The sequence below is a fragment of the Malaclemys terrapin genome, chromosome 22, assembly GCF_027887155.1.
Source record: "Malaclemys terrapin pileata isolate rMalTer1 chromosome 22, rMalTer1.hap1, whole genome shotgun sequence".
NCBI classification, from domain to species: Eukaryota; Metazoa; Chordata; order Testudines; family Emydidae; genus Malaclemys; species Malaclemys terrapin.
The window spans coordinates 16,490,039-16,515,537 of record NC_071526.1 but is presented as its reverse complement, the minus strand read 5'-3'; the positions used below and the strand labels follow the sequence as shown (position 1 = coordinate 16,515,537).

General features: G+C 51.8%; 3 protein-coding genes across 5 annotated transcripts in view; all 3 read left to right on the top strand.

Moving 5' to 3' along the window:
* The window catches only part of LOC128827738 (uncharacterized), a 35,721-nt gene extending 16,959 nt beyond the window's left edge, over nt 1-18,762 (top strand). The window contains exons 5-10 of the mRNA XM_054011819.1: nt 3,680-3,888; nt 11,368-11,542; nt 15,708-15,760; nt 16,480-16,518; nt 17,329-17,490; nt 18,417-18,762. Coding sequence (XP_053867794.1) covers nt 3,765-3,888; nt 11,368-11,542; nt 15,708-15,760; nt 16,480-16,518; nt 17,329-17,490; nt 18,417-18,490 — 627 coding nt within the window. The 5' untranslated portion in view covers nt 3,680-3,764 and the 3' untranslated portion in view covers nt 18,491-18,762. The remainder of the gene's footprint in view (nt 1-3,679; nt 3,889-11,367; nt 11,543-15,707; nt 15,761-16,479; nt 16,519-17,328; nt 17,491-18,416) is intronic.
* On the top strand, nt 338-9,430 carry LOC128827739 (interferon alpha-inducible protein 27-like protein 2A). Its single transcript, XM_054011820.1, has 4 exons — nt 338-537; nt 6,911-6,961; nt 7,877-8,038; nt 9,082-9,430. The coding sequence occupies exons 1-4, from the start codon at nt 369-371 to the stop codon at nt 9,177-9,179; spliced, it is 480 nt and encodes a 159-aa protein (XP_053867795.1). The 5' UTR covers nt 338-368; the 3' UTR covers nt 9,180-9,430.
* A 662-nt stretch (nt 18,763-19,424) lies between the features above and the next one.
* On the top strand, nt 19,425-24,619 carry LOC128827740 (interferon alpha-inducible protein 27-like protein 2A). Of its 3 annotated transcripts, none has more exons than XM_054011821.1 (5): nt 19,425-19,876; nt 21,562-21,627; nt 22,749-22,787; nt 23,225-23,386; nt 24,388-24,619. In XM_054011821.1, exons 2-5 carry the CDS (start codon nt 21,621-21,623, stop codon nt 24,465-24,467), a joined length of 288 nt encoding a protein of 95 aa, XP_053867796.1. In that variant the 5' UTR covers nt 19,425-19,876; nt 21,562-21,620; the 3' UTR covers nt 24,468-24,619. The 3 variants fall into 3 exon arrangements, with proteins under 3 accessions (XP_053867796.1, XP_053867798.1, XP_053867797.1); XM_054011823.1 differs by lacking the exon at nt 19,425-19,876 and adding an exon at nt 20,150-20,470; XM_054011822.1 differs by lacking the exon at nt 19,425-19,876 and adding an exon at nt 20,787-20,863.
* Nucleotides 24,620-25,499: the final 880 nt, after the last annotated feature.

Below are 25,499 nucleotides of genomic sequence, written 5' to 3'. Positions count from 1 at the left end.
CTGCCGGGTGCACGGCCTGGAGGAGCAGCCCCTCCCTCCCAACCCTACATACTTCTTCATATGCCCATAGGGAGTCAGCCGGCGTTATGGAATGTTAAGAAGTATGTATCCTTGGGCTGGGGTCCTCACGTCCTGCAGGCACCGGCTCAGGACAGGGTCTGCATCCCGCCACTGGAGGAAGACCACGGGCTCATACTCGTCTAGTGGGGACAGAAGCCCCGACGTGGGACTGGGCCCTGGAGAGAGTGTGTCCCTGGGGCTGGTAAAAAGGAACCAGATCAACTTGGAACTGGATTTGGTCCCCTTCAACCAGCTGCAGTGGCGCATACACCAGCCTCACCAGGCGACGGACAGCACGCGTGTGCGGCATGCTACGTACATGTGTCTTACGGGCCTGCTATGCTTGGGAAGAACCAGATGTGGGAGAATGGGGCAGCTTGGCGGCACCAGGGTATTTTAATAGGATCCAGTTTGTTCGCCTTCCCCTGGGGCAGGAAGACAGGAGCGCCCAGAGTCATTGGAGGACAGTGGTTTGGGGTAAGATCTCTCCCTTTGCCAAGAGACCCCTCCTCTGGGACTCCTTACAAAAGCTAAACCTATGTTGAGGGGCGTGTGCAGGATCAGGGTTAGTAGCTAGCTTCAGCTTTTGACCTGGGAGCTTGGTTTACCCAGGATCTCAAACAGGGAAAGCTCTAAAGGAATTTAATGGTGACCTGCAAAGGGAGTTTCAAAGTTTGGTTTATGTTCCTTTTTCAGTTCTTGACAGTGGATAGAGATGGCCTGAAAGGATTCTCCCCTACTCCGTCTGCCCACTTTTTATTTTTAACCTTAGAAATATCAGCTGTGTCAAGATCGGCTGTGATGGTATCACTGGAGGACTCCCTGGGGCTCTCAGGGATATATGCTGGGAACTGCCTCGTGTCTTTCGTTCAACACTTAATTGGACTGTGGAACTCACTGCCACAGGAGGTTGTTGAGACCAGGACCCTCACAAAGGATGATTGAAACAAAAATCTACAGAGCTAACATAGATAATGCTAAAACGGAGTTTTGATAAGAAAACCTCCTGCTTCAGGGCTCAAGCCAGTCTCTAACTATTAGGGGTTCGGATGAGAACTTCCTGTGGGGCAATGTATCCCACATCAGCCTGCTACAGGGTTTCTTGTCCCTTTCTCTGAGGAATCTGGGGCTGGTTATTATTGGAGACAGGATACTGGACGAGATGGACCCTGGGTTGGAGCCTACATTTAACTAAAGAGGTGGGGGTGCTGAATCTTTAAAGATGTCCTTTCTCCACAGTGCTTATTGGACAATAGAGTTAAATAGAGAATTAACATCAAACAAAGTCTTAAGCAGTCTGACTCGAAATCTTTTCCTCTCTTGATTGCTAAACGGTTGCCCTCTTGCCCTGTCACCTTTTCACTCATTTTCCAGTTGCACGTAGGCTAAACAAGACTTTAATTTCGAACATAAAAAAACCCCAGAATTTGTAATCCTCTTAGCTCTTTTTATCCGCCATAAAGAACGGAAACAAAGCACCATGTTCCTGTTCGCTTTGCAGGCCACCTTTGCACCATGTTTATTGGGCAGACAGTTACCACCTTAATCACTCACTATATAGTGCCCAACCTTGGAATTAAACACCTGATCAGAACATATATGGACTATACCATCTGGTCACAGGGGGGAGAGGTTCGAGAGGGGAGGGAGGGTTTGTGTGCTAAGGACATTAATGATAAATAAGTCCTGATAATTCTGTGTAAAGCAGGGAGAGGTTAAAGGGGTGGGGTTCCCTAATGATTTACTTGGCCTTTGGGATGGGTTGCGTATTCCTCTGTCCGTAGACTCCCACATAAAAGCCGACTCCCTGTAGCTGGGTGCTGGGCTCCCTGTATAGAGCTGGAGTGTTTTCTCTTTAGTGACCAGCTGCTCCAGCGGTAAGTGAAATTTGCAATGATCAAGTGGCCTAGCTAATTCCATCTGGGGCTGGGGCATCTTCTGAGCAAGGCTGTTTGGAAGGGAGACTATTTTAAACAGAAATGGAAGGTGAACTGTCTTGTGTGAAAGAAACCCTCTTACACCTTATTTTAAGCAGACAGATTTCCTTATCCCAAGTTACTAATACTGCCTTTAATTATTAAACCTGAAACAGCGTTTTGAATCCAGTTCTGCCTTGCATTGGCTGTACCATTTCCTGTGTGTGTTCTCCCCTGAGATGGGCTGGGAAGCAGGAGCTAATGCAGTCAGATTTGTTATCAAGGCTGTAGGGTCTGTGCAAACTTCTCCAATGGGCTTGGGTTTTGTAGCAGACTCTGGTGTCTACCCTTGAGGCCAAACCTGAGTTGTGACACATCTAAAGGATCCTTGTGCTGTTACAGGATGTCTATCTCCTACACCCACCCATCCACCGCTGGCTTTTGGCATGGACTGGTTGTCCGTGTTTCACTTGCCCTGATGAAACTGGGTTGTGTAGGGTTATTTTTACTCCATGTGGATTGCAGGCAGTTTGCAAATTTCATCTTAAAGGCCTGGCTTCCTGCTGTCCCTTTAAAGTGCCAGAAGCAGTATCAAGTATCAGAGGGGTAGCCGTGTTAGTCTGAATCTGTAAAAAGCAACAGAGGGTCCTGTGGCACCTTTAAGACTAACAGAAGTATTGGGAGCATAAGCTTTTGTGGGTAAGAACCTCACTTCTTCAGATGCAAGTAATGGAAATCTCCAGAGGCAGGTATAAATCAGTGTGGCGATAACGAGGTTAGTTCAATCAGGGAGGATGAGGTGCTCTGCTAGCAGTTGAGGTGCTAAAAAAAAAAAGCTTCCTTAAAGTTCCTTGTTCCAGCCTTGCCGGGCGTGTGGGAGCCCAAGCACAGCTGAGTCACGTACCCAGGGCTGGGAGGGGCCAAGTGCCACCCTGGTTGCGCAGTTGAGATGTCATGAGCACCATGCCCAGTTCACGCACCTGCTGCTATGCACCTGCTTGCGAATGCCACCCGTGGATGGGAGTGGGGGTCATTCCTTTCTCTTGGGCTGCCCTGCTGAAGCATCAAACTGTAACGTGTCGCTTTGTCCTGAAATGTTTTTCTAAGCCTAGCAGGGAGAGAAAAGAGCAGAAAGGAGGGGGGCTGGAGGTGTTATCAGAGCCCCCTCCAATAGAGCTGTGGTTCCTTGCAGCCAGATGGCACTTCACTCTACTAGCCGTGCCAAGCATTAGCAGCTCAGTGGCTGGACTATGATAACAATGAGCTGGGGCAGGGAGTTGTGCAGGTAGAGCTGTGGGGTGCAGGTGAGCTGTCCTAGCAACCTGCAGCCTGAGTAGGCGGGTTAGCCGTGCCAATGCCCTGTTGTGATAATAGCATGGGTGTGCGTGGGTGCCCCAGAAAGCACGTACTCGCTCAGTGGGAACTGACGGAGCTGGATCCTGAGAGACAGGGACACTGAGGTTGGATCCTGGAGGGGAGGGATTTGCTCACCTGAACCTTCCCCTGGGCTGATGTGTGACATTGTCAGATGGATCTCTGTCTCACAGACACATGCACCACTCGTCACTTTGGAAAGTGGAGGGAGTGGTGCACTCCAGCGGGATAGCCTGGGTTCATCATCACATTCAGGTTCCACAGGGAATGTTTGCAGCCTCTGCCATGTGTCTATTGTGTCTCCTCCCTCCATTCGTGCTGCCTGGTAGAGTGTGAGGCTACATTAACAACGTGTTAACCCTTGAGGGCTCAGCCGAACTGGCACCTGCTGCTTGGGCCCTGCCTTGGTCTGAGATGGGATCGCCTCCAGCTGGAGATCCTTCCCAGGAGGCAGAGGAGCTGTTTGAGCAGGCGCCAAACCAAGAGGAACAGGCTGAGACGGACACAGAGGAGGAACCAGAATCAGAACCAAAGCCCAGTAAGTCCCCGTGCTGACCATGCCTCTGGGGGACGTGCACTGGCATTACTTGTTATGGGGGTAGGGGGGCGACACTATGAACAAAGAGGGGGGAATAATGACTAATGACAGATACAGCTTCCCTGGTGGGCAGTAGCTTCCAGCTTTCACCCTCTCCCCCTCCAGCACGCACATCCCCAGATGGATTTGAAGTGGGGTGGAGTGGGGTGAAAAACCATTAGCAGACTGCAGAGGGCAAAGGAGCTCTGGTTCAACCACAGTATCCTGCTGTGAAATTAGCCCCCTCAAAAGCAGGACCCAGTTGGATTGTCTCTTTATAGCACACTAAGCAAAGCAGTGCAGGGTTTTTGCATGTTCACAAGTGCACAGTTAGTTATTTAATCTCTGCTCATAAACCAGGCACCCATCATGTATCCACATGTCCCCTTAAGCGTCCAAGGTTAGCCAAGCAGGCAGCAGAAGGGAGCATGGCCAAAGGTCAGGAATGAGGCAACACCTCCCTGGTGCACAACACGTTAGTCCTGCTCCTATGACATCCCCTCTGTGCTATGAGGAAGGCAGATGTGCTAATGTCACAGCAGTGGTACCCCATGCATTCACGCACAGTGCAGGGGAGGGAAAGAGAGACCTTATTCTGATGTGTAATTTCACTACCTGTATCTGATTAAAACACCTACTCTCTGGGTACATCTACACTACAGCGGGGAGTCGATTTAAGATACGCAAATTCAGCTACGTGAATAGCGTAGCTGAATTCGACGTATTGCAGCCGACTTACTCCGTTGTGAGGACGGCGGCAAAATCGACTTCTGCCGCTTTTTGTCAGCGGCGCTTACTACCACCTCCGCTGGTGGAGTTAGAGCGCCGATTCGGGGATCGATTGTCGCGTCCCAACGGGACGCGATAAATCGATCCCCGAGAGGTCGATTTCTACCCGCCGATTCAGGCGGGTAGTATAGACCAGACCTCTGTCACATGCTCCATGCCACTTGGTGTTGAGAGCCAGGTGGGTTTCTCAGTATCCTGGCAATTCAAAAACTCCTTTTTTTTGTTTTTTTGTTTTTGCTTTGGGAGAAGGGTTTGAGCCAAAATCCAGGTGGTGTGTGGTTTGTTTTTCTTTTGTTGTTTTTTTTTTTTAAAATATCAGTGAATTTAAAAGTTGCAAAATTTTTGTTTTTGGGATGAATGAGACATTTGTTCTGATTGAGTTTTCTTTATATTTTTAAACAAACAAAATTGTGTGGAACTAAAAAGTCAAAACATCTTTGACTCTTGAAACTTTGACACACACAATTCTGTGAAAGCCACACAAATCTGCACATTTTAGCATGGCCAAATCTGCTGCTTTTTTTTTTTTTTTTTAAATTGTAAAATAAATAATCTTTGGCTGAGACATCTGCCAGCTGCATTTAGCACACCAGTGCCTGTCGAGAGCTTGACTTGCAGAATTCAGCAAGAGCATTCGCATTGCTGCTGTCAGTGAGTAACCACCACTAACATTTAAACTGCTCCTTCATCTGGTCATACTGAACTACCTGGCACTTTTCAAATTCTGTTGCATATTAACGATGACAATCCGGCTGCTAATCCTTCACTAGAAAGGGGTTTTGAAACATCCCTCTCCAGGAAGACCTCACATTTTAGAAGAAAAAATTGGCTTTTGCATGTATTCAATTAATGAGCTTTCTTATGCTGGTTTGTTCGCGAGATGTACCAAAACAGAGCCGTTTGCCCCAGCATCTATAAATCACTATTGTCTCCATCATACAAAGCACACGGGAGAGTACAGGTCACCTCTCATTGCCAGGGTCTGGAGGTCTAGTAGAAAGTAGCCTGTAAAGATTCAGATTCTTGAACCCACTCAGTCTAAAGCATTCCCCTTTATCTTCTTAGTTCTCTCCTGAAGCTCTGCGTGTAGCTGACACATCACAGCTGGCCATTCTCCGAGCAAGACTGTTACTGGGACACCTACTGCTGCTTTCGGCTGTACCTGCTTCTCTTGCCTCTCGCCAAGACGTCAGTAGCTCTATAAAAACTGCTACTAGCAGCAGTGTGCCATTGCTCTGTGCAGGATCCATGCCACCACACCTGCTGGCTTCCTGGAACTAGGTGGAGCTTGGGAGTTTCCAGGTTTTAGATCTTTGCAGTCTCTGATCCCTGCCTGGCGAGGAGCAGAGTTCTCCCACAATGCCTAGGGAGAGCGGTGCAGTTTGTAGTGATGCTGTGAGCCCTGGGACACACTCCCAGAAGCCTTAGCGTAACACAAATGGATGCAGTGCTAGTGCGGACACAGGGAGTCACAGCCTGCCACAGCACACACTTGTTGGCTTATGGCACGGTCACGCTGTCGCATGTTAGCCTGAATCAGGAGAAGTTCACTGAGATAGGGTCAGTCAAGGCAGCTCTGTAGAGTAGATACACTTCCACAGCAGAAACCAGTGGTGGGGTGAATTTGTTGGGACAGCTGGAAGAAAAAACATTCTAAGCTGGTCTAAGTGGATGGTTACTTCACCCCTCAGAGCAGACAATACTGAGGCAAATCTGCTTTAAGTGTGTAAGGACAGAAGGCCTCCGCTCCGAGTGATGTTCATGGAGAGTGTGCTCAGTATGGGTTAGAATCCAGTGCTACTGGTAATGCATTTTCTGCAGCATCTGAAACTCTCTGCCTCTTTCCTCTGCTGCTTTTACCTGGACCACCGTTTCTGGAATGCCAGTAGAGTACAATCTTCCCACTCCTGCTGCCCCAGTCTCCTCCTCTGGGCTGGTCAGAGACCTTCCTAAACAAAGAGGACAAAGGAACCCTTCAGGAAGTGGATCTGCTGGGTAAATGTGTGCTGTTGGAAGTGCCTGCTTTGTGTGGAAGTACTTGCTGAGGATTGTAGCGGAGCACATTTAGACAGCGATTTAGAAACAAGCCTGGACCGTGGAGGTGGCTGCACCAGGAGCTGGCTTCTTCCTCCGTGTGTGTGTGTTTAAAATGTGCTGATCTCATTGTAGTGATGCAAATCTTCTCCTTCCCTAGAATCCAGCAGCAAAGCAAAGAGAGCAGCAATTGGAGCAGGTGTCGGAATAGGTAAGGGCCTAAGTCAAAGCACTTAATTCATCCAGAGTTTTGTGGCACAGCTTCTCCCCCTGCAGACAGTGCAGGGGTCATGCTGAGTGGTGGCAAAGAGACTCCAGATGCGTGAACATGCTGGCCCGTAGGGAGCAGGGACACCTCATTGGCTGCTTGACTCTGTCCCAGTGAGTGGGCAGCGGCTCCAGAGGAAGAGTGGGGTCACTGGCCTGGGGAGCAGAAATCTGCATTTGAACTCGTGTGTGTGCCCATGGGGGGCTGAGTCTATTCTGCAGAACTGGACGGCCCTCCAGGCATGGGGTGTCCTAGCCATGCTGGTTCTAGTGATCTGCCTTGCCTGGGTTGAGTCTCCCTGTAGCCCTTCCTGGGAGTCTAGGTCAGGACATGCAGCTTGGTGGGAGCTGTGGGTGGGAGCTGGTTCATGGACGTTCTGGCTGGAGCCAGTCTAAGGGCTTGTCTACACATACACTGGTGCTGCTGTAGCGCTTTAGTGAAGGTGCTACTACACCGACGGGAGAGCTTCTCCCATTGCCGGAGTTCACCCACCTCCGCGAGAGGCAGGAGCTGTGTCGATGGGAGAAGCTCCCCTCTTGACATAGTGCTGTTTACAGAGCTGGCGTTAGGGGGTAGCAAGCAGGGCAGTTGCCTGGGGCCCCACGCCACAGGGGGCAAAGCTAAGTTACATGATCGGGTTTCGGCTTCAGCCCCGCATGGCAGAACTCGGGCTTCGGCTCCTTAGCTTCTGCCCGGGGCCCTGGCAAGTCTAATGCAGCCCTGGCTGTCTACACGGGGGGGTTAGGTCAGTAGAAGTACATTGCTTAGAGTGTGAATTTTTTTTATGTAGTTATACCGATTGTTAGACCTGGCCTACCAGCCACTGCTCCGCTTAACACGGCAGTGTCTCTAACGCAGGAGTTGCCGTCATTGGGGCCCCAGTAGCAATCTGGGCAGCAGGCTTCACTGGAGCAGGCATTGCAGCCGGGTCGATCGCTGCCAAGATGATGTCATCAGCTGCCATCGCCAACGGAGGAGGAGTGGCTGCTGGGAGCCTTGTGGCAACGCTGCAATCAGCGGGTAAGCCTACAAGGTGAAGCCTCATTCAGACCCGTGTCTGGTGCTCTCCTGCCTTGCGATCCTGCCACTGCCACACAACCTCTGACTTTCCTTTAGAAGGAAGAGCAAAGTCTGTCTCTATATTGTTTCACCAAACGTGTTGCTAACACGTGACCGGCAGGGGCAGTGCTGCATGTTCTCAACAGTATGCTGGTGATGGTGGTGGTCTGGATAGCCTGGGCCTGACCTCATCGAAATAAGTAGCATTGATCACGTTGTGTATTCAGTATTTTACCAAGTATAGCTTTATAACTTCTGTTAAACTGTCAGGCCAGGCCCCGTGCTCCATGCCTTCCAGCATTTGCATCTAAAGGTGGAAGTCCCGATTACCATGGGGGCGGGAGGGATGGAAGGGAGGTGCTTTCTTGAATCCACAGCTCAAGCCATCAGAAATTAAGGCAAGGATGCTGTACGCATCCCAACATTGCACTGGGGTGCGTGCTTAGGTCACCGCAGGAACAAGAACTAACCCACATGTTTGGGTTTAGACACTCAAAGGATTGATTTCCTCTAGGAAGGAGTCGTGAGGGGGAGAGGCGAGAGCTAAAACCCTGGCAGGTTTGTAATAAATACAGTACTAGGGTCACTGTACCCCTGATCAGGGACTCCTCCAATAATGAGTGATGCAAATGAACCAAGGCAGAGGCGCACAGATCAACAGGTGATCAACCCACACGCGTCTTGCAGTTCTTGGGAAGAAGACTGCACCCAGCGGTCTTAAAATAGCAGAGTCCGTTGTGTTAGTGCAGAAAGCATTAAGGGTTAATTCTCAGATTTCACTGGCAGTCTATCCCTTATCAGCAGAGGCCAGGGGCAGGGGTTAGCTGGTGGCTCTGGGCTAGATTCTATTCTCAGTCATGCTAGTGCAAATCCAGAGTGACTCCACTGATCTCTGGAGTCTCTCTGGACTTACACTACTAAGAGCAGTTTTCACTCCTCTAGGAGTGTCCAGGGACTCGTGCAATGTAGTGATACTGACTAGCTGTTCCTCTGATCCCTTGCAGGTGCTGTAGGACTCTCGCTAGGTGCTAAAGTTGGGCTGGGCACTGCACTAGGATCTGTAGGGGCAGCTGTTGGCTCCTGGTTCTCTAAGGATAAATGAAAGCTATGCAAGTCCTGCTGGCATCTGAAGTAGACACTGACCAGTCCTGGAAACCCTTAAGCTGCAAAGCTGGGCCCATGCAGCAAGCTATGTGATGTGGGGGGGTAATTACTTCGTTGTTGCCTGGGAAAAGCTACTGCAAACGTGTCACTTGTTCTGCCTTCTCTTGAACGGTTGTTGAGCTGCTCTGATTATGGTGGGGGGGGTGTGTGTGTGTGAAAACAATAAAGCTGGTTTTAAATGGACAAACGGGTTAGTTTGAAATTGATGTGGGGAGAGTCAAAGCCCTGGGGAGCATCGGAGGTGGTGATAAGCATCTCCCTTGGAGAGGCTTTGGAGTGAATTCTGTGCCCAATCCTACCTGGGTGGCAGGTTGCTGTATCAGCGGATCCTCCCTGTATCTTTTCCCTCAAGCACACCTAGGGTGACCAGACAGCAAGTGTGAAAAATCGGGACGGGGGGCGAGGGGTAATAGGAACTTATATAAGAAAAAGCCCCAAATATCGGAACTGTCCCTATAAAATAAGGACATCTGGTCACCCTACGCACACATATGCCTGTCCCCTGGGGGGTTTTTGAGAAGAGACAATATGCTGAATAGAGAAATCTCACATCAGATGCATTGTCTGCTCCTGAGTGTGGATGCTGCCAATCCCTAGCGAGCCCCATCCCTCGCTCTCAGCCAGCCTGCAGCCGCCCTCCTGGGTTTAAGAGTTTCTATCAATTCTACTCTCTTGCTGCACTTGAGTCAGCTATTTAGCCCTCCTTCTGAAATGCCGATAACACTGTTCTTGTCGGTAGCCTGCTAAGATCAAATCAGCCTGAGTGCCTGAAAACTGCTCCCAGCCCCTGTTAGACTGGCTAAGCCAGAAGTCTCTAGCTTCTTGGGCACTGGCATGGGAGAAGAGAAGCACTAGCCCCGTGGAGAAGAGATCTGATTCGCAGGTAGAAGTTAGTTCTGTGATGTAAACAGCCTTTGTCAGATGTGTACTTCGGGGCTGGTGTGAGAAACCTTCCTCTGAAGCACAAAGTGTTGCTGTCCAACGTGGCAATAGAAACGTTATCCACGTCTACCCCGATATAACACGAATTCGGATAGAACGCGGTAAAGCAGCGCTCCGGGGGCCGGGCGGGCTGCACGCTCCGGCGGATGAAAGCAAGTTCGCTATGACGCGGTTTCACCTAGACCACGGTAAGATTTTTGGCTCCCGAGGGCAGCGTTCTATCGGGGTAGAGGTGTAGTTGCAGTTAGTTGTCTGCAGACTGAACTATGTGGAAGTGGATCCATGCACACCGGGAGCTAGTGTGAATATTCAGCCACCGCAGCGTGCTTCATTTTGTAGGGTTACCATACGTCCGGATTTTCCCGGACATGTCCGGCTTTTGGGGGCTCAAATCCCCGTCCGGGGGGAAATCCCCAAAAGCCGGGCATGTCCGGGAAAATCGGGAGGGAGGGAGGGCTCGGCCGGGGCCTCTTTGGCCGGGGCCGGGCCAGGGTCGCGGGGACGGGGGCATGGTGCCGGGCCGGGAGCCGGGCCGGGCCGGGCTGGGCGCGGGGCCTGGCGGGGAGCAGGGGGCGCGGGGCCGGGAGCTGGTCCGGGGTCGCGCCGGGCCGCGGGGCCGGGCCGCTGGGGGGTGCACCGGGCCGGGGGGCCGGTCCGGGAGCCGGTCCGGGGCCGTGGAGCCGCAGGGGGTGCGCCGGGCCGGTCCGGGAGCCGGTCCGGGGCCGGAGGGGTGTGCCGGGCCGCGGGGGTGCGCCGGGCCGTGGAGCCGCGGGGGTGCGCTGAGCCGGGGGGCCGGTCCGGGGTCGCGGGGCCGGGGGGGTGCACCAGGCCGGGGGGCCGGTCCGGGAGCCGGTCCGGGGGGGTGCGCCAGGCCGGGGGGCCGGTCCGGGAGCCGGTCCGGGGTCGCGGGGCCGGGGGGTGCGCCGGGCTGCCGGGGGCCGGCCAGCAGTGCTGGGCGGGCCGGGGGGGCCAGCCTGGGCCGCACCTCCTCCTCCCCCCCCCCTTGCTTCAGGCTTCCCGCGAATTAAATGTTCGCGGGAAGCAGGGGAGGGGGCGGAGACTTTGGGGAGGGGGCGGAGTTGGGGCGTGGGCGGGGCTGGGGGCGGGGGCGGGGCCCCGTGGAGTGTCCTCCATTTGGAGGCACAAAATATGGTAACCCTACATTTTGGCTCTATTCCCACTAGTCCGACAGCCCCATGCCGCAATGGGAGAAGGAGCTAGAGTCCATCTCCACCTTGTGCATCGTCCACAGACTTGCTTACTGCGGTCCAAACAGTTGCCTCTAGGAAACCGGTTGAAGACGGACGGGCTGCATACGTGTCACTGGGGGCAGAACGCCACATGTGGCAGCAGTGGCTGGTGAGGACGCAGACGGAAGGGAGGTACAATGGCTCCCGAGCCGATGCTGTTACGCTGGTGGGTGTGGAAGACGCGCCAGGCTCAGCCTCTCACTGCTAGTGCCTTGCCTTCGGTTGGCTTTAGTGCCCACTATACAGTGAGGTTTAGTTTTAGTTCAGATCCCAATGGACAGTTCCCTGCATCCCGCAACTGCATTTAACTTGCTTCTATCCCTACCCTTTGGGGGTAGTTGCAGCAGAGAAACAAAGGACTGAATGGACCTCAGACTGGTTTCAGAGTAGCAGCCGTGTTAGTCTGTATCCGCAAAAAGAACAGGAGTACTTGTGGCTCCTTAGAGACTAACAAATTTATTAGGACCTCAGACTGCACTTCCCTCTCCCTCCAGCCCAGGTATGTTGGCAGAGGGTCTGCTATGTGAGGACAGCTTCCAATCCAGGGCTGCCAAGCCACTAACCTGCCTTTTTACAAAGGGCCCCTTTTCCTGTCAGGGGAAGAGAAAAGAGGAGGGGGGGGGGACGACTGTTCAGGGAGACTCAGGAAAGTTTCCGTTTTAATTCTGCCACGTTTCTCTTGAGGATCGCCAGTCAACTTGCAAACCAAGGAAGGAAACCTCACCAAACCTGTCCCCGTGAGGCTGGGGAGGTGTCACGCCAACAGCCCATAGAATAATCTTTTGAAAAGGGTTTTGGGCCCTTGGTTATCCACCAGGAAGCAGCAAAAATAAAGAAAAAGGCAGAACTCGAGTGGCGTGTTTGCTCTGGGCCTCCTTTGGATAACCTTTGTCAGGCAGGCAGACCCATGAGCAGGACAGGAAACTTTCAAGAAAATGTTTTTTGTTTTGCACACAGACTGTACCATCTGGCTCTGAATCGCAGGGGCGAGGATTTGGAGGGGGGCGAGGGGTTGAGCACACTTGGACTGCTCACAAGTGAATCCTCCCTAAACCTGTGTTTAGAAGGGAGCACGGGGACCCTGGCATTTTCCCTGCCTTCGGGGTGGGCTGCTTGTCCTGCGGTCTAGACACCCACCCAAAAGCTGGTTCACTGTATATAACTGAGTCCAGTGCTCCCTATATATAGAGACGTCCCTCGGAGGGTGCACCAGTCCTCTGCCCCAAGGCTGAAGGTAAGCTGCTGCTCTATTGATAAGAGAATTTTACCTTGCAATGGTGGGAGGTTGCATTTGCTAAAAACAAACAAATTGAAAATGACCGGAACATGCAGCTCCATAAATTTTACTCTTTCCCCCATAACATAAGTAACATTTTTAACTTTGCCTGGGCTTCAGGTGCCTCCTAACTAGGATTGGAAGGGTTAGATTTTTATTGGTAAAAGTGGATTGCCTCAGAGGCACCCCCATCAAAAATATTTCCAATAACTGAAGTTTATGGATAGGCAAAGTAAGACAAATGCTGCTGGAGAACTTAGAGTTTGAATGAAGGATATTTATTTACTTTGTATACACCTCGACCCCGATAGAACGCTGTCCTCGGGAGCCAAAAAACCTTACCGCGTTATAGGTGAAACCGCGTTATAGCGAACTTGCTTTGATCTGCTGGAGCGCGCAGCCCCGCCCCCTCCCGAGCACTGCTTTACCACGTTATATCCGAATTCGTGTTATATCAGGTCGCGTTATATCGGGGTAGAGGTGTATTTTGATATGTGATGTTGACAATTCGTTGTAATGGTTATAAGGCTTTAACTTTTTGAATTACGTCTTCTGCCATTAAAAAATTATTCACACACACACACACACACACACACACACACACACACCAGTTGCCTGCCCATCGCCAATAATTTTCTGCAACGGTGAAAATTAAAATCTATAAAAATGCTTAAAACCCACAATTTTGCACAACTGTGACCATTTAAATAGACACATTTAAAAAACAATATTGTTTGTTAATTTATTTTTAAAAATTTAATTCTGCCAACCTTATCTCTGTGATGCTCTCCCTGGGGCAGACAAGATTTATAACAGATGTGGAAAGAAGGCTTCCAACAAAGTAACTTCCCCGTTAGTAATCTGATTTCCTTCCCGTGCTTAGCCGCACTTCTAAGAAACCTTGTACAGTAGAACCTCAGAGTTACGAGCTGACCAGTCAAACCGCACACTTCATTTGGAACCAGAAATACGCAAGCAGGCAGCTGCAGAGACAAACAAAAGCAATTACAGTACCGTGCTGTGTTACATGTAAACTACTAACAAAAAGGGAAAGTTTAAAAAACAAAAAAAATGTGACAAGCTCAGGAAACTATTTCTGTGCTTGTTTCATTTAAATTAAGATGGTTAAAAGCAGCATTTTTCCTTCTGCATAGTGACGTTTCAAAGCTGTATTAAGTCAATGTTCAGTTGTAAACTTTTGAAAGACCAACCATAACGTTTAGTTCAGAGTTCTGAACATTTCAGCGTTACACACAGCCCCCGTTCCCAGGGGGGTCGGAACTCTGAGGTTCTACTGTATTTTTTAAGTCCAAGTTTGCTTTTAGTTTCGTTTCTCGCAGCTTGGGCTGGGAAATTGAAACCTAGGGATCCTCTTTCACCTGCCTGTCCTCAGTGATTATGCAAACTTCTCTAATGCTCTTGAATTGTGGGGTTTGGTTTGGTTTGTTTTTCTGGAGGGCGGGAGGAGGGAAGGGTTGTCTTTGATTTTGGGCCAAATTTCACGTGAGTACCCCCTGAAGAGCCTCCCAAGTCTAACTTAAGTGCAGAGAGCTTTGAAAATTCTTAGTGGATGCATTTGAGTCGGTCTCAGACAATCTTCTGGGACTGGGAGGGGGCGGTGAACAACACTGTTTGAAAAAATAGTCTGGAAGGGTTCAAGGCAGGGGGATCTGAAAGCTGTTTCCTTTGAGTCTCTCGCTAATGCACAGCGGAGGGAGAGCACGGATGGAAGAGGTTAGTACAGCGAAATTGCAGGGCAGTTAGGGCAGGGGTGAGCAAACAATGGCCCGCGGGCTGAATCTGGCCCGCCAGCTGCTTTAAGCCGGCCCTCGAGCTCCCACTGGGGAGCGGGGTCTGGGGCTTGCTCCATTCCGGCACTCCAGTCGGGGAGCAGGGTCGGGGCCGCTCCACATGGCTCCCAGAAGCCGCGGCATGGCCCCCCTCCGGCTCCTACACGCTCCAATGGCCCCGCTCCAATGGCCCCTCCAGTGCTCCAGTGGGAGCTGCAAGGGTGGTGCCTGTGGACAGGGCAGCGTGCAGAGCCACCTGGCCACGCCTCTGCGTAGGAGCCAGAGAAGGGACATGCCGCTGCTTTCGGGAGCTGCTTGAAGTAAGCGCCACCCAGAGCCTGCACCCCTGAGCCTCTCCCCACGCTCCAACCCCCTGCCCCAGCCCTGATCCCCCTCCTGCCCTCCGAACCCCTCAATCCCAGCCCAAAGCACCCTCCTGCACCCCAAACCTCTCATTCCCAGCCCTACCCAGAGCCTGCACCCCCAAACAGAGCCTGCACCCCTTCCCACACCCCGATCCTCCACGTGCCCTCGGTCCCAGCCCAGAGCACCCTCCTACACCCCAAACCTCTCATCCCCAGCCCTACCCCAGAGCCCACACCCCCAAATGGAGCCTGCATCCCTTCCCACACCCCAAGGCCCTGCCCCAATCCCCCACCTACCCTCCGAACCCCTCAATCCCAGCCTAGAGCACCCTCCTACACCCCAAACTCCTCATCCCCAGCCCTACCCCAGAGCCTGCACCCCCAGCCGGAGGGGAAATGTTCAGCAAGAATTTAAATTACAATCTGCCCAAGAATGAGAGGGGTGAGAGGCAACCCCCTTAGCATGGCGCAGCGAGGGCAGGTCTTGCGTGGGTGGGGACAGTCTGGGCAGAGAGCGAGGCTGGATGTGTGCTAGCACAGAGCGATGCATCCCCCACGTGCAATTGGAGGGGTGCACTCATGAGAGCCAAGCGGGGGGGGTGGCTAGGAGGGTAATGGGGTTTGGCGAGACAGCTTGCAGATCAGCTGTGAGAATGGGTTACCCCTGGACACTAGCTCAGGCTGCATGTGGGGAAGGAGCTGAGGTTTAGTTAGTGACACTGGGGCATGTACAAACACCAGCAATTACACGGGTAGCCCCACACCCGCCGCACTGGCCCCCAGGGGCTGTATTTGGGAGGATGCTCGGAACTGGACTAACTGCGTTTCCCACTTTCTGTGCAGGGCCAACGATACCCAGGTGACAGACTCAGAGCCACACGCAGCAAACATGCTTGGTAAGAGCTTTTTATTTACCTGCGCCTTGAACAAGAATTGCTCCCCGACGAAGTCCCCATGCCATGCTGGCAGCCAGCCACCCCTCGAAAGCCAGAACAGGGGGAGGCCCTGGACACTCCCGTGCAGCCCCAGCGCGTGAGGACGTGTCTGCCTGTGGCATGAAGAGAACAATTCAGAACTAGCCTCACTGGCTGGGTTCCTTCTACCTGGCGCTGGCAGTACTGAGACAAATCTGCTGTGGACTCATCACCACCACAGGGCAAACAGCCTCCAGGGTGGCCCTGCTCGCACGGATGGCTGGGGCGGGGGCCAGGATGGGATGGAGACTTCAGAGCCATTTCTTTTTTAAATGCTCCTTTTGCAACAGACTGGAGCATCCCCAGATCCCTTCCCTCTTGCTCTGCTATTCTGAGCCTTGGTTACATTGTGCTGAGGCTCTTCATGGCTTCCCTGGCCTCGGCCGCAGCCTCCTGGCCAGTGAGATGCTGCTTTACAGAGACAGGGAACCCATCAGGGAATTCCCCAGCCTCGCTCTCCTTATCAAACCCTTCACATCGGACACAGGCACTCCAGCTGCTTTAGATGCAGAGGTTCAAATAATAAAAAAAAAACCCTGGGGCTCACTAAGGGCACCGACCTCCCCGGCTTTGCATGGTTACGGGTTTATAGCATGCGAATGTCTTTGCTGGGCCACTAACATGAGATTCTCATTCCCTAGACAGTCTTGTTACTTTGGCTGGAGCAGGCATTGCAGCAGGTAAGGGGCTAACCCATGGCACTGATTGGTTGACACTTGACATCTGTACTTATCAAAGACTTATTGAAGGGGCTTAGACTAGATCCCTCCTGAGGTTCCTTCCGACCCTGAGATTCTCTGAGTCTATTCGGCCAGGGATTCTCCTGGCTCACCAGCTGCCCCTGCAGTGCAGGGATCCCTCCTAGTGCGAATGACCCTCAGGAGAGTCAGGCATCCGTGTGGAGAGCAAGAACTCTGCCCCTGTCTGCTCGACTTCTTCCCCAGCCCACATGAGGCCACAGGGTCGCCGTGGGAGCAGGGAAAGGGGCTGGAGACAATCCCTTTGAAACTCTGCAAGCCCACAGTTCATTTTGCTGGTGTGAAAACGGAGAGCTTGTACCCACTGGGCTATACTGAGCCTAGGCCTTCCTTGTACAGTACGTGCCCTTGGTGAGAGCTCCATCCCCAGCCATCGCCCCGGTGCTGTCCTTTCAGGGGGCGACCGGCGCCACGGGGATACGGCAAGGTCCTGTAGCATCAATGCACTCTGCTGAGCAGAGCTAGGAAGGCAAGATGCTGCTTCTGAGCTCCACTTGTGCACCCTGCTAGGGCTTGCTTTGCAGATTAGCGGAAGTTCAGTTCAGGGCGTGGTTCGCATATGGCTCTGACCCTGTCGCCCTTCCTGGTTGCTAACCCCACGATCCATTGGACCACCCAGGAGAGGAGCTGGGCGGGTGGGCGGATGCAGGTCCATGGAGGGCTGGCTCTGCTGCAGAAGCAACTGCTGTAGGAGCCTGGACTGTGCTTAACCTCGCTGTGTCACGAATGCAGGCGTGGCATGCGTTGGGATCCCGGTAGCACTCGCGGCAGTCGGCTTTACTGGAGCAGGCATTGCAGCTGGGACCCTTGCTGCCAAGATGATGTCGGCAGCGGCCATAGCCAATGGAGGAGGGGTAGCGGCTGGAAGTGCTGTGGCAGTGCTGCAATCCATTGGTAAGTAATGGGGAGCTAACCTTTCATTGGAATGCATGTGTGTCTGGTAGTGCTCTCCTGCCTGCATGGAGAGCGTCTGACATTCCTGTGGTGGTCCTGATTTCTCTTGCCTGTAATGAGGAATAAGTCTCTCCCCTGACTGGCCAAACCTGCTCCCCACAGACCCTGCTAATAAACTGCTAAGCACTTAGATGGAACATGCTCTAGTTTCTCTCTTCACTATCCCTCTGGCTAGCTGCTCACTCCGGACTCGCTTCCATTGTTGGAGCGCAGGGGTAGGCAACCTATGGCACACGGGCCGAAGGCGGCACGCAGGCTGATTGTCAGTGACACTCACACTGCCCGGGTCCTGGCCACCAGTCCGGGGGGCTCTGCATTTGAATTTAATTTTAAATGAAGCTTCTTAAACATTTTAAAAACGTTATTTACTTTACATACAACAATAGTTTAGTTCTATATTATAGACTTAGAGACAGAGACCTTCTAAAAACGTTAAAATGTCTGACTGGCACGCGGAACCTTACATTAGAGTGAATAAATGAAGACTTGGCACAGCACTTCTGAAAGGTTGCCGGCCCCTGTTGTAGAAGAACAGATGGGATCTTCAGAGGCACTCAGGGTTCACCCACCTCACTCAGTTCTCCCTGGGGATGCGCCCCATTGACTTTAAGGGGAATAGTGTTAGTGCCCTGTTTGAAAATCCCACTCCTGTTCAAGGCTGCACCATCAGGACAGGTCAGCAAAGTACAGAACTGGCCTCTTGGCTCCTGGTAAAAGGGACTCTACCAAGCACCAGTGTAACCAATTGCATCCATACAGAAAGCACAAAGAGTCATGACTTCTCTGGTGCCAGGACATGGGAGGGGGATAACTGGCCTGCTAGCAGCGCCGTGATACTGACTAGCTGATTCTCTGTTTCCTCTCAGGTGCCGCAGGCCTTCCTGCAGCTGCCAAAGCTGTGATAGTAGGTGTTGGGGCAGCAGTCGGTGCCTTAGTCTGAAAGCTACAACTGCTCCTTTATGCTCTAGAAGACGCAACGACTCGTCCGCTGGCAGTTTTTCAATTGCACCATCAGGCTAATGCAACAAGTAGCAAGTTAGAGAAATGGCTTTGTAGTTGAATGCAAAAACAAGTGGCCTGTAGAAACAGCTCCCGCACGTCTGTTGCTCGTTCTACCTTCTCAACAACAGACGTCAAGTTCTGTTGGGATTATGGCTGAATTATTGCTGTTGGCTGAAATGTGACAAATCAATAAACTTTTGCAAATTTAAATGCCCTGAGTTGTTATGGCTGAAAATGGTTGATTGTGTGTCAGTGAAAAATAGCTCACCGAACGTGCACACACACTTTCACGCCAGTGTATTGCCAGGACCAAAGCAAAGTGTTGTCAAAGTGAAAAAAGAGCTAGAAGATCTCGGCCTCTGCCAGAGGTCGATCCATCCAGTATCCTCCTCTGAGCCGGCTTTGCAATAAGCCTGGGGTTTAATCTTGTGGCCACTCACCATGGCTACGGCTAGCCATTCCTAGCTCAGTGGCAGGTTACTCGGTAGAGCGCTGCCACCTCTGCTGACTGTCCTTCTTGTTTCTTGATGACTCAGCTCTAAGACACGCAATAAAGCTCTAACAAAAGCAACCCCTGCTACTAGGGCCCTCGGGGAGTGGATTGCTGCAGCCCGTCCTCCAAGCCCCCATTACTGTGACAGGCTCAAACCAGGATGAAACCATTCCCTGTCTAGCCCGGACATCAGAGTTACGTGGGCATTAAAATCAAATTGGAACAGAGTTTTGGGCCATGTCACTAAAAATCCCTCCTAATTACACACCTTTCAGCCTCTTGTGATGTCACCATTTCACTAGTTCGCCTTGACCACTGGATCGTCTAGGCTAATGTAACAAGCAAAAAAAACCCAGCCAAGCAGAATTTTAAACCACAGAGGTCCCCTTTATCCACTCTACAGCCGCACAGAAGAGGGCCGCACCCCCGGGGGTCCATTGTTTTGCAGCTTATATCTAGAGACTGTTTCTTGGGCCAGGAGACGGATGGGTGGGACTCTGCCCGGCTAGGATGTGGCAAGGACGGGGTTTGCTGTCTTGGCATAGAAGGACTGTACCACCTGGGTCTGGATCACAAGGGGAGGCACTTCAAGTGGTTTTATCTATTTGTGCCCTAAGAATGTTAACATGCAGATGCTCCGGAGTCCGTATATCCAGCGGCAGGGAGGTTAAAGGGGAGCGGGGCGTGGGATCTTGCCATCCCTGCTATTACTGGGGGATGCGACGTCCTCTCTGCACACACACCCATGTAGTGGCAGACGCCTGGAAACTGGGCTCCTGATACAGCTGCATTGCACAGCAATCAATTCATTCTGCTCACCGGACGCTGGAGGTAAGTTGCTGCTGCTCTGAGGGCAAGAGACCCTTCATTGTAACAGCACTGACATACCTCTTCTAAATCTGCCCAGGGCTAGGGCATTTGCATGCAGTGGGTGATGAGTCAAGGAGAAGTGAGGGGATGTCTATAAATTACATAAAGCATTGGGGGGGGGCCTTAATTTTGCTTGTTTGTTTCAGTGTTACAAGGGGTGGATGGGTCAGTGGGTCTTGGCAAAAATCACCAAACTATGTTGTGTCATTTATAGACAGTCCCTGAAAGATGAACTGCCGGGGAAGTGACGGATGCCTTTAAATGAAATCCTAATTTGACGGCCCAGCGTTCCTGATTCATGTTACTAATCGGGCTTTGGAAGAAAGATTCTTTCAGGGCTGAATAAAGTCCAACTTGGGCTGGAAAATAGAAACCTAAGAAATCAGTTTCGTTTCCTGTGTTGTTTGCGCACACAGCTGTAAGCGGGACTTCTGTTCGGGCCAATCAGCGTAGAGAAGCCTTGTTAGAGCTTGCGTAGCTACAGCCGAGAGGGGGGCAAATCCTTCCTCAAAGCGTCTGAATCTCTGTCTTCTACCAGCTTTTAGGGGAGACCAGGTGGGTGAAGTAATAGCTCTTACTGGCCCAACTCCTGTGGGTGTGAGAGATGAGCTTTCGAGCTACACAGAGCTCTTCGTCAGATCTGGGACAGGTACTCCGAGCGTCACAGCTAAAGGCAAGGTAGCACAGATTGTTTAGAATATGGAGTTGACACCTAGTCTAAAGGACTAGTCCAGGTGATGTGGCCCTTTTAACACCCCGGCAGTCATGGGACAAAGGGGTGAGTGGGTTACGGATTGTTGTCATAAACCAGAAATCCAGTGTCTTTATTAAACCCAGGATTTTTAGTGTCTAGCAAAATTATGAATTTCAGCTTCCAGGCTTGTCTTTTGAGGGTGCTGGTTTCCTTTGAGGACAAGGCCTGAGAGATCACAACAGAGGGAGCCTTTGGTGAGAAGCGTTTGCCCCCCGGGTGATAGCATGGTTTGTCTTTAATCATTTTCATGCGTGAGTCCATTCGAGAGCGCAGCGACTGGCTGGCTTCACCCACATAGGGACCGGCAGGGCTTTCCCCCCAGCTGGCTCATTATATGGTTTTTAGAAGCCTCATCCCAGTTTACACGGCAGCTGCTATAGAAGGGGAGGAATTCACACATGCCAAGGGGGCGAGGGAAGGAGTCAGGGGCAAAGACGACCCTATGCTGAGGTGGTGACAGTCCAGGCAGGGGAAGGGAAGAGCAGACGGAGGGGCTGGGATGTGGTTGTTACCCTAGAATTTTTTGATGTGTGTGCTGCTCCCCAGCAGATCTGTGCTCCCCACACGTGCACTGGGCATGACTCCTTGCAGCTAGGAGTTCACTTGTCCGTGAGAAAGTCCCACACACTCCATGTGGGGACCAGCTATGCAGGAGGAGGATGGGGTGCAGGTGGGGTTACCCCAGCTATTAGCTCAGGCTCCACAAAGGAAGGGGCCTGTGCTGATGCTCTCTTGTGTTAGTGGCTCTGGGACACCTCCCTGGACGTTTGCTAGGCGGGAGCTGCCCTATCTGCGGCAGACATAACCCCAGGCCTCTGGCACCGGCCCTGAGGCACGGGGCGTGGGTGGAGTCTTAGAACTGATCTAAGTGTTTTTCTGGCTTTTTGCTCAGGGCTGACGAAGCGGAGCTGCTATCCCAGTGATCAGGGTGTGTGGGTCAGAGTCTCAGCCATGGTTGGTAAGGTCCTTCTCTTTCACTAACTGAGCTTTGACCCGGAACGGCCTCCGTCGCAGGCACCACTAATGCGCCCGTGTATTGTACTGGGGAGAGCCGTATTAGTCGGTAGCCACAAAAACAACAAGGAGTCCGGGGGCACCTTAAAGACTAACAGATTTATTTGGGCATAAGCTTTCGTGGGTAAAAAAAACTCCCTGCTTCCCCAAATAAATCTGTTAGTCTTTAAGGTGCCCCCGGACTCCTTGTTGTTTTTGTATCTGTGTATTGTGCAGGCAGCCAGTAACCCCACAAGCCCAGAACAAGGGTTCTTGCACTGTCTTCTCACGCATCTGGTTCCAGCCCCTGTAAGAGACAGGATTCTGGACAGAGATGGACCTCGGCTCTGATCCAGTTTGTCAATTCCTATGTACATGGGCAGGCCCAGGAAACTTGCTCTTCTAATGCAGCCCAGTGGCCCACGGCTTGCGTGAGGATCTATTTGCCTTGAACTAAGGCAGAGAAAGGCTTCCTGTGACAAGCATTAGCTTGGAAAGACTGGGAGGGGGCCAGATTCTGGTGAGGTACAGCAGTATAAATCAGGAGTCCTTCCACTGATCTTACTGCTCCCTTGGTTCTCCTTTATTTGATCCTTTTAAATATCCCTCTTGGAGCATCTGAAACTTCATTTCCCTTTTCACTGCTGTGCCTACACGGCACTGAGGATCCCAGAAGCCATCTTCCCAGCTTTGCTGGCCTCACCGGGAGCTAGGGTGACCAGAGGTCCCGATTTTATAGGAACAGTCCAGATTTTGGGGGCTTTGTCTTATGTAGGTACCTCCCCATCCCGATTTTTTACACTTTCTGTCTGGTCACCCTACCAGGAGCCCTGGGGGTGGTCAGTGCTCTTAAATCAAGAGAATGAAAGAGCCTTTCCGAGAGTGGCGCATTGAGTACATGGCTCATTATGGAGTAGAAATGCTCAAAGATGATGGCAAAGTGGAATCCAGCATGTTTAGAGGCAGAGAACGTTCAAACAAAATCCAGGTTACTGCGACCCAGGCCTCTCCCCCTTTCTATTCTCATCTCCTGATCATCTGCTAAAGTCTTTGATGGCTCACTACTATAAACATCTCCTTTCCTAGGATTTATCCCCATTGCGGTTGGAGCAACTATTGGATTAGGTAAGTTGCAAGCTCACGACAGTGGGTCAATATTGCAAAACACTTGAGATTGTAACTGAGATTTATTTTGCCTTGGGTTTACTTGGCTCATCTGCTCTCCCGAAGCACAGGGGTCTCGCCTACTGAGGATATGTTGGCCCTTACGGCCTGTGCCTGCCCCAAGCCATGCGAAGCTGCAGGCGCTCACAGGAGAGCCGGGAGAGTGGCTGGAGACAAGTCCTTTGGACTTCTGCTTGCAGCAAGTTTGCTTGGAAATGTTCAAGCCCTGTACTGAATTTTGCCACTGCACAAATGGAGCCATGGGTGGTGGTTCAGAGCCTGAGCAACTGAAGCAGCGAGGGAGTCGATCTGGGGGTGGCTCTGGGGACCGAAGCTGGAGATGCGGTGCTCTGGGATCCCATTTTGTAATTAACATCGCAGCACTTTTTGTCATGCAGGAGTTGTCACCGTTGCTGTCCCAGTAGCACTCGGGGCAGTCGGCTTTACTGGTGCAGGCATTGCAGCTGGGACCCCTGCTGCCAAGATGATGTCAGCAGCGGCCGTAGCCAACGGAGGAGGGGTAGCCGCTGGAAGTACTGTGGCAGTGCTACAATCCGTGGGTAAGTCTCGCAGGCATTAGGAGCTGAGCTTCATTCGTGCGCATCAGTGTCTGATCTTATGACTGGCAAACAATTCTGCAGTGAAAGATGATCTCAGTATTTCCACATTTGCTCTCACTTTTCTTGCATGTAAAGAAGAACTGTCCCTCCATTGTCTTGGCAAATGAGCTCTGCTCCTCCCAACGCGTATGGTCCTCCAAACTATACTGTTATCGGTGGGCTGACTAGTGGGGACTTGGGCTCACTGCCTAACTAGCATTGGCCTTATCCTGCACTCACCTAGGATCCTGTTCACGATCTTCTTACATAGCGTAGCCCCGCCGATGCAGGACCTCTAGCTGCAAATGCTGTCAGGCAAGAGGTGGAATTCCACATTGCCATGGGGCATGCTTCCTCAAGCTCACCACTCTAGCCAGCCCGGAGAAATTAAGCCAGGGACGCTAGCCACATCCCAACACCGAACTGGGTGTCCGTGCAATTCCACTCGGCTGCCACTACAGTGCAGCGGAACACAAACAAGCAGATGCTTGAACGAAAGTGTTTTGGTTTTCTAAGTGCCCAGGAGAAGGGAGTGAGGGGAAAGGGAAGGGATTACAAAGTAGCTGCGGTTACTCATATAAATCCACAGAAGACCCTTAAAGGTTATGGCAAAAGAAAGCCAGACGTGATTAACTCCACTCTAGCTTTGGACTGGACTGCACTATTCTGCATTAGACATAAATGACCCAAGCTAGAGGAACGCCGATTTCAATGTGTTCTGTGAAGACAGGTGAACAAAGCACACAGCTGTCTTACTAGTGCCGGGTGACGGCAGGCCGATTTAAGAATGTAATCAATTACATCCATGCCAAAAACTAAGGAGGGTTATTTGTTTTGTTGTGCCCCCAGTCAGATTGTGCTGGCAGGAGCTTTGCTGGAAATTGACGCACCAATGGCAGGGGTTAACTGGCCTGCTAGGAGAGCTAATGAACTGGGGTAACATTTCCTCTGTTTCCTCTCAGGTGCTGCAGGACTTTCTCTTGCTACCAAAGGTGCGGTGACAGCTGTTGGGGGAGCACTTTCATTCTTCTATCCAAAGTGAAAGTTACGACTGCTCTTCCCTCTTCCTCCTGCAGAAACAGCCGCTGCAGCCTGCCTCTTGCTTGTCCTGCCTTCTCCACAAACAGCCCTTACAATCGGTTTGGCTGGTGGCTGAAATGTGAGAAAACAATAAAAGCTTTTTGCTGATTTAAATGCATCTGGTCGTGACATAGCTGACAGCTGTTGATTGTGGGCAGAGTGAAAGTTAATCACTGAGTTTGTACACGCGTGTCTGTCACACACACACACACACACACACACACACACACACAAGCCGAGTGTTGTCAAAGTGTGACCACAGCCCCGGTCATTTGGAGTCTGCTCATGCCCAGCACCTGCCCAGAAGAGGGCGCTGCAGGGCATTTGGGGTTCCAGCTCGTGTCCATTCCTGACTTGGGGCAGGGTGCTGGAGAACACAATGCTACTTCTCTTTCCGGTCTCGTGGGTGTCTTTTCTTTTGTTCAGCACAGTCCACCTATGTGCAAAGCCCCAAAAGGGGAAAGCTCCAACAAGAACTAGCGTCTGCCCCTGTGGAGTGGAGATCACAAATGGTCCCCTGCATCCAGGCCAGTGTGCTGGTGTCTCCAGCTAGCCCAACAGCACAAAAACCATTTCGCATCCTGATTGCCAGGGGCACTGGATCAATGTGTATCGTGGGGGGGCTGAGAGCCATTGAACCAAACTGTAAACCCTGGATATCATGGAAACCACTTCAAGCCGGGGGGGGGGGGGGGGGGTGCAGCAGCACCTCCAGCCCCCTAGTTCCAGCACCTGTGCTGAGCGCTATTCACCTGCCGCCCCACGGGAACAAAGCTTAATCTGATTATCAATTCTGGTCGTCTAACATCTTGTGCTTTCACTTGCTGCAGCTGAATCAGAAGCCGCTGCCTGGCTTAGACCCCCCGCCCCCTTGCTGAAATGCTGATACTACCACTCTTTGCGTGTAGCTGGATAAGATCAAACAGTCGGAGAGCTGAATGCTCATGTAAAACAGCTCCCAGTATCGGTTACATGGATTTGAGCCAGTGATTAT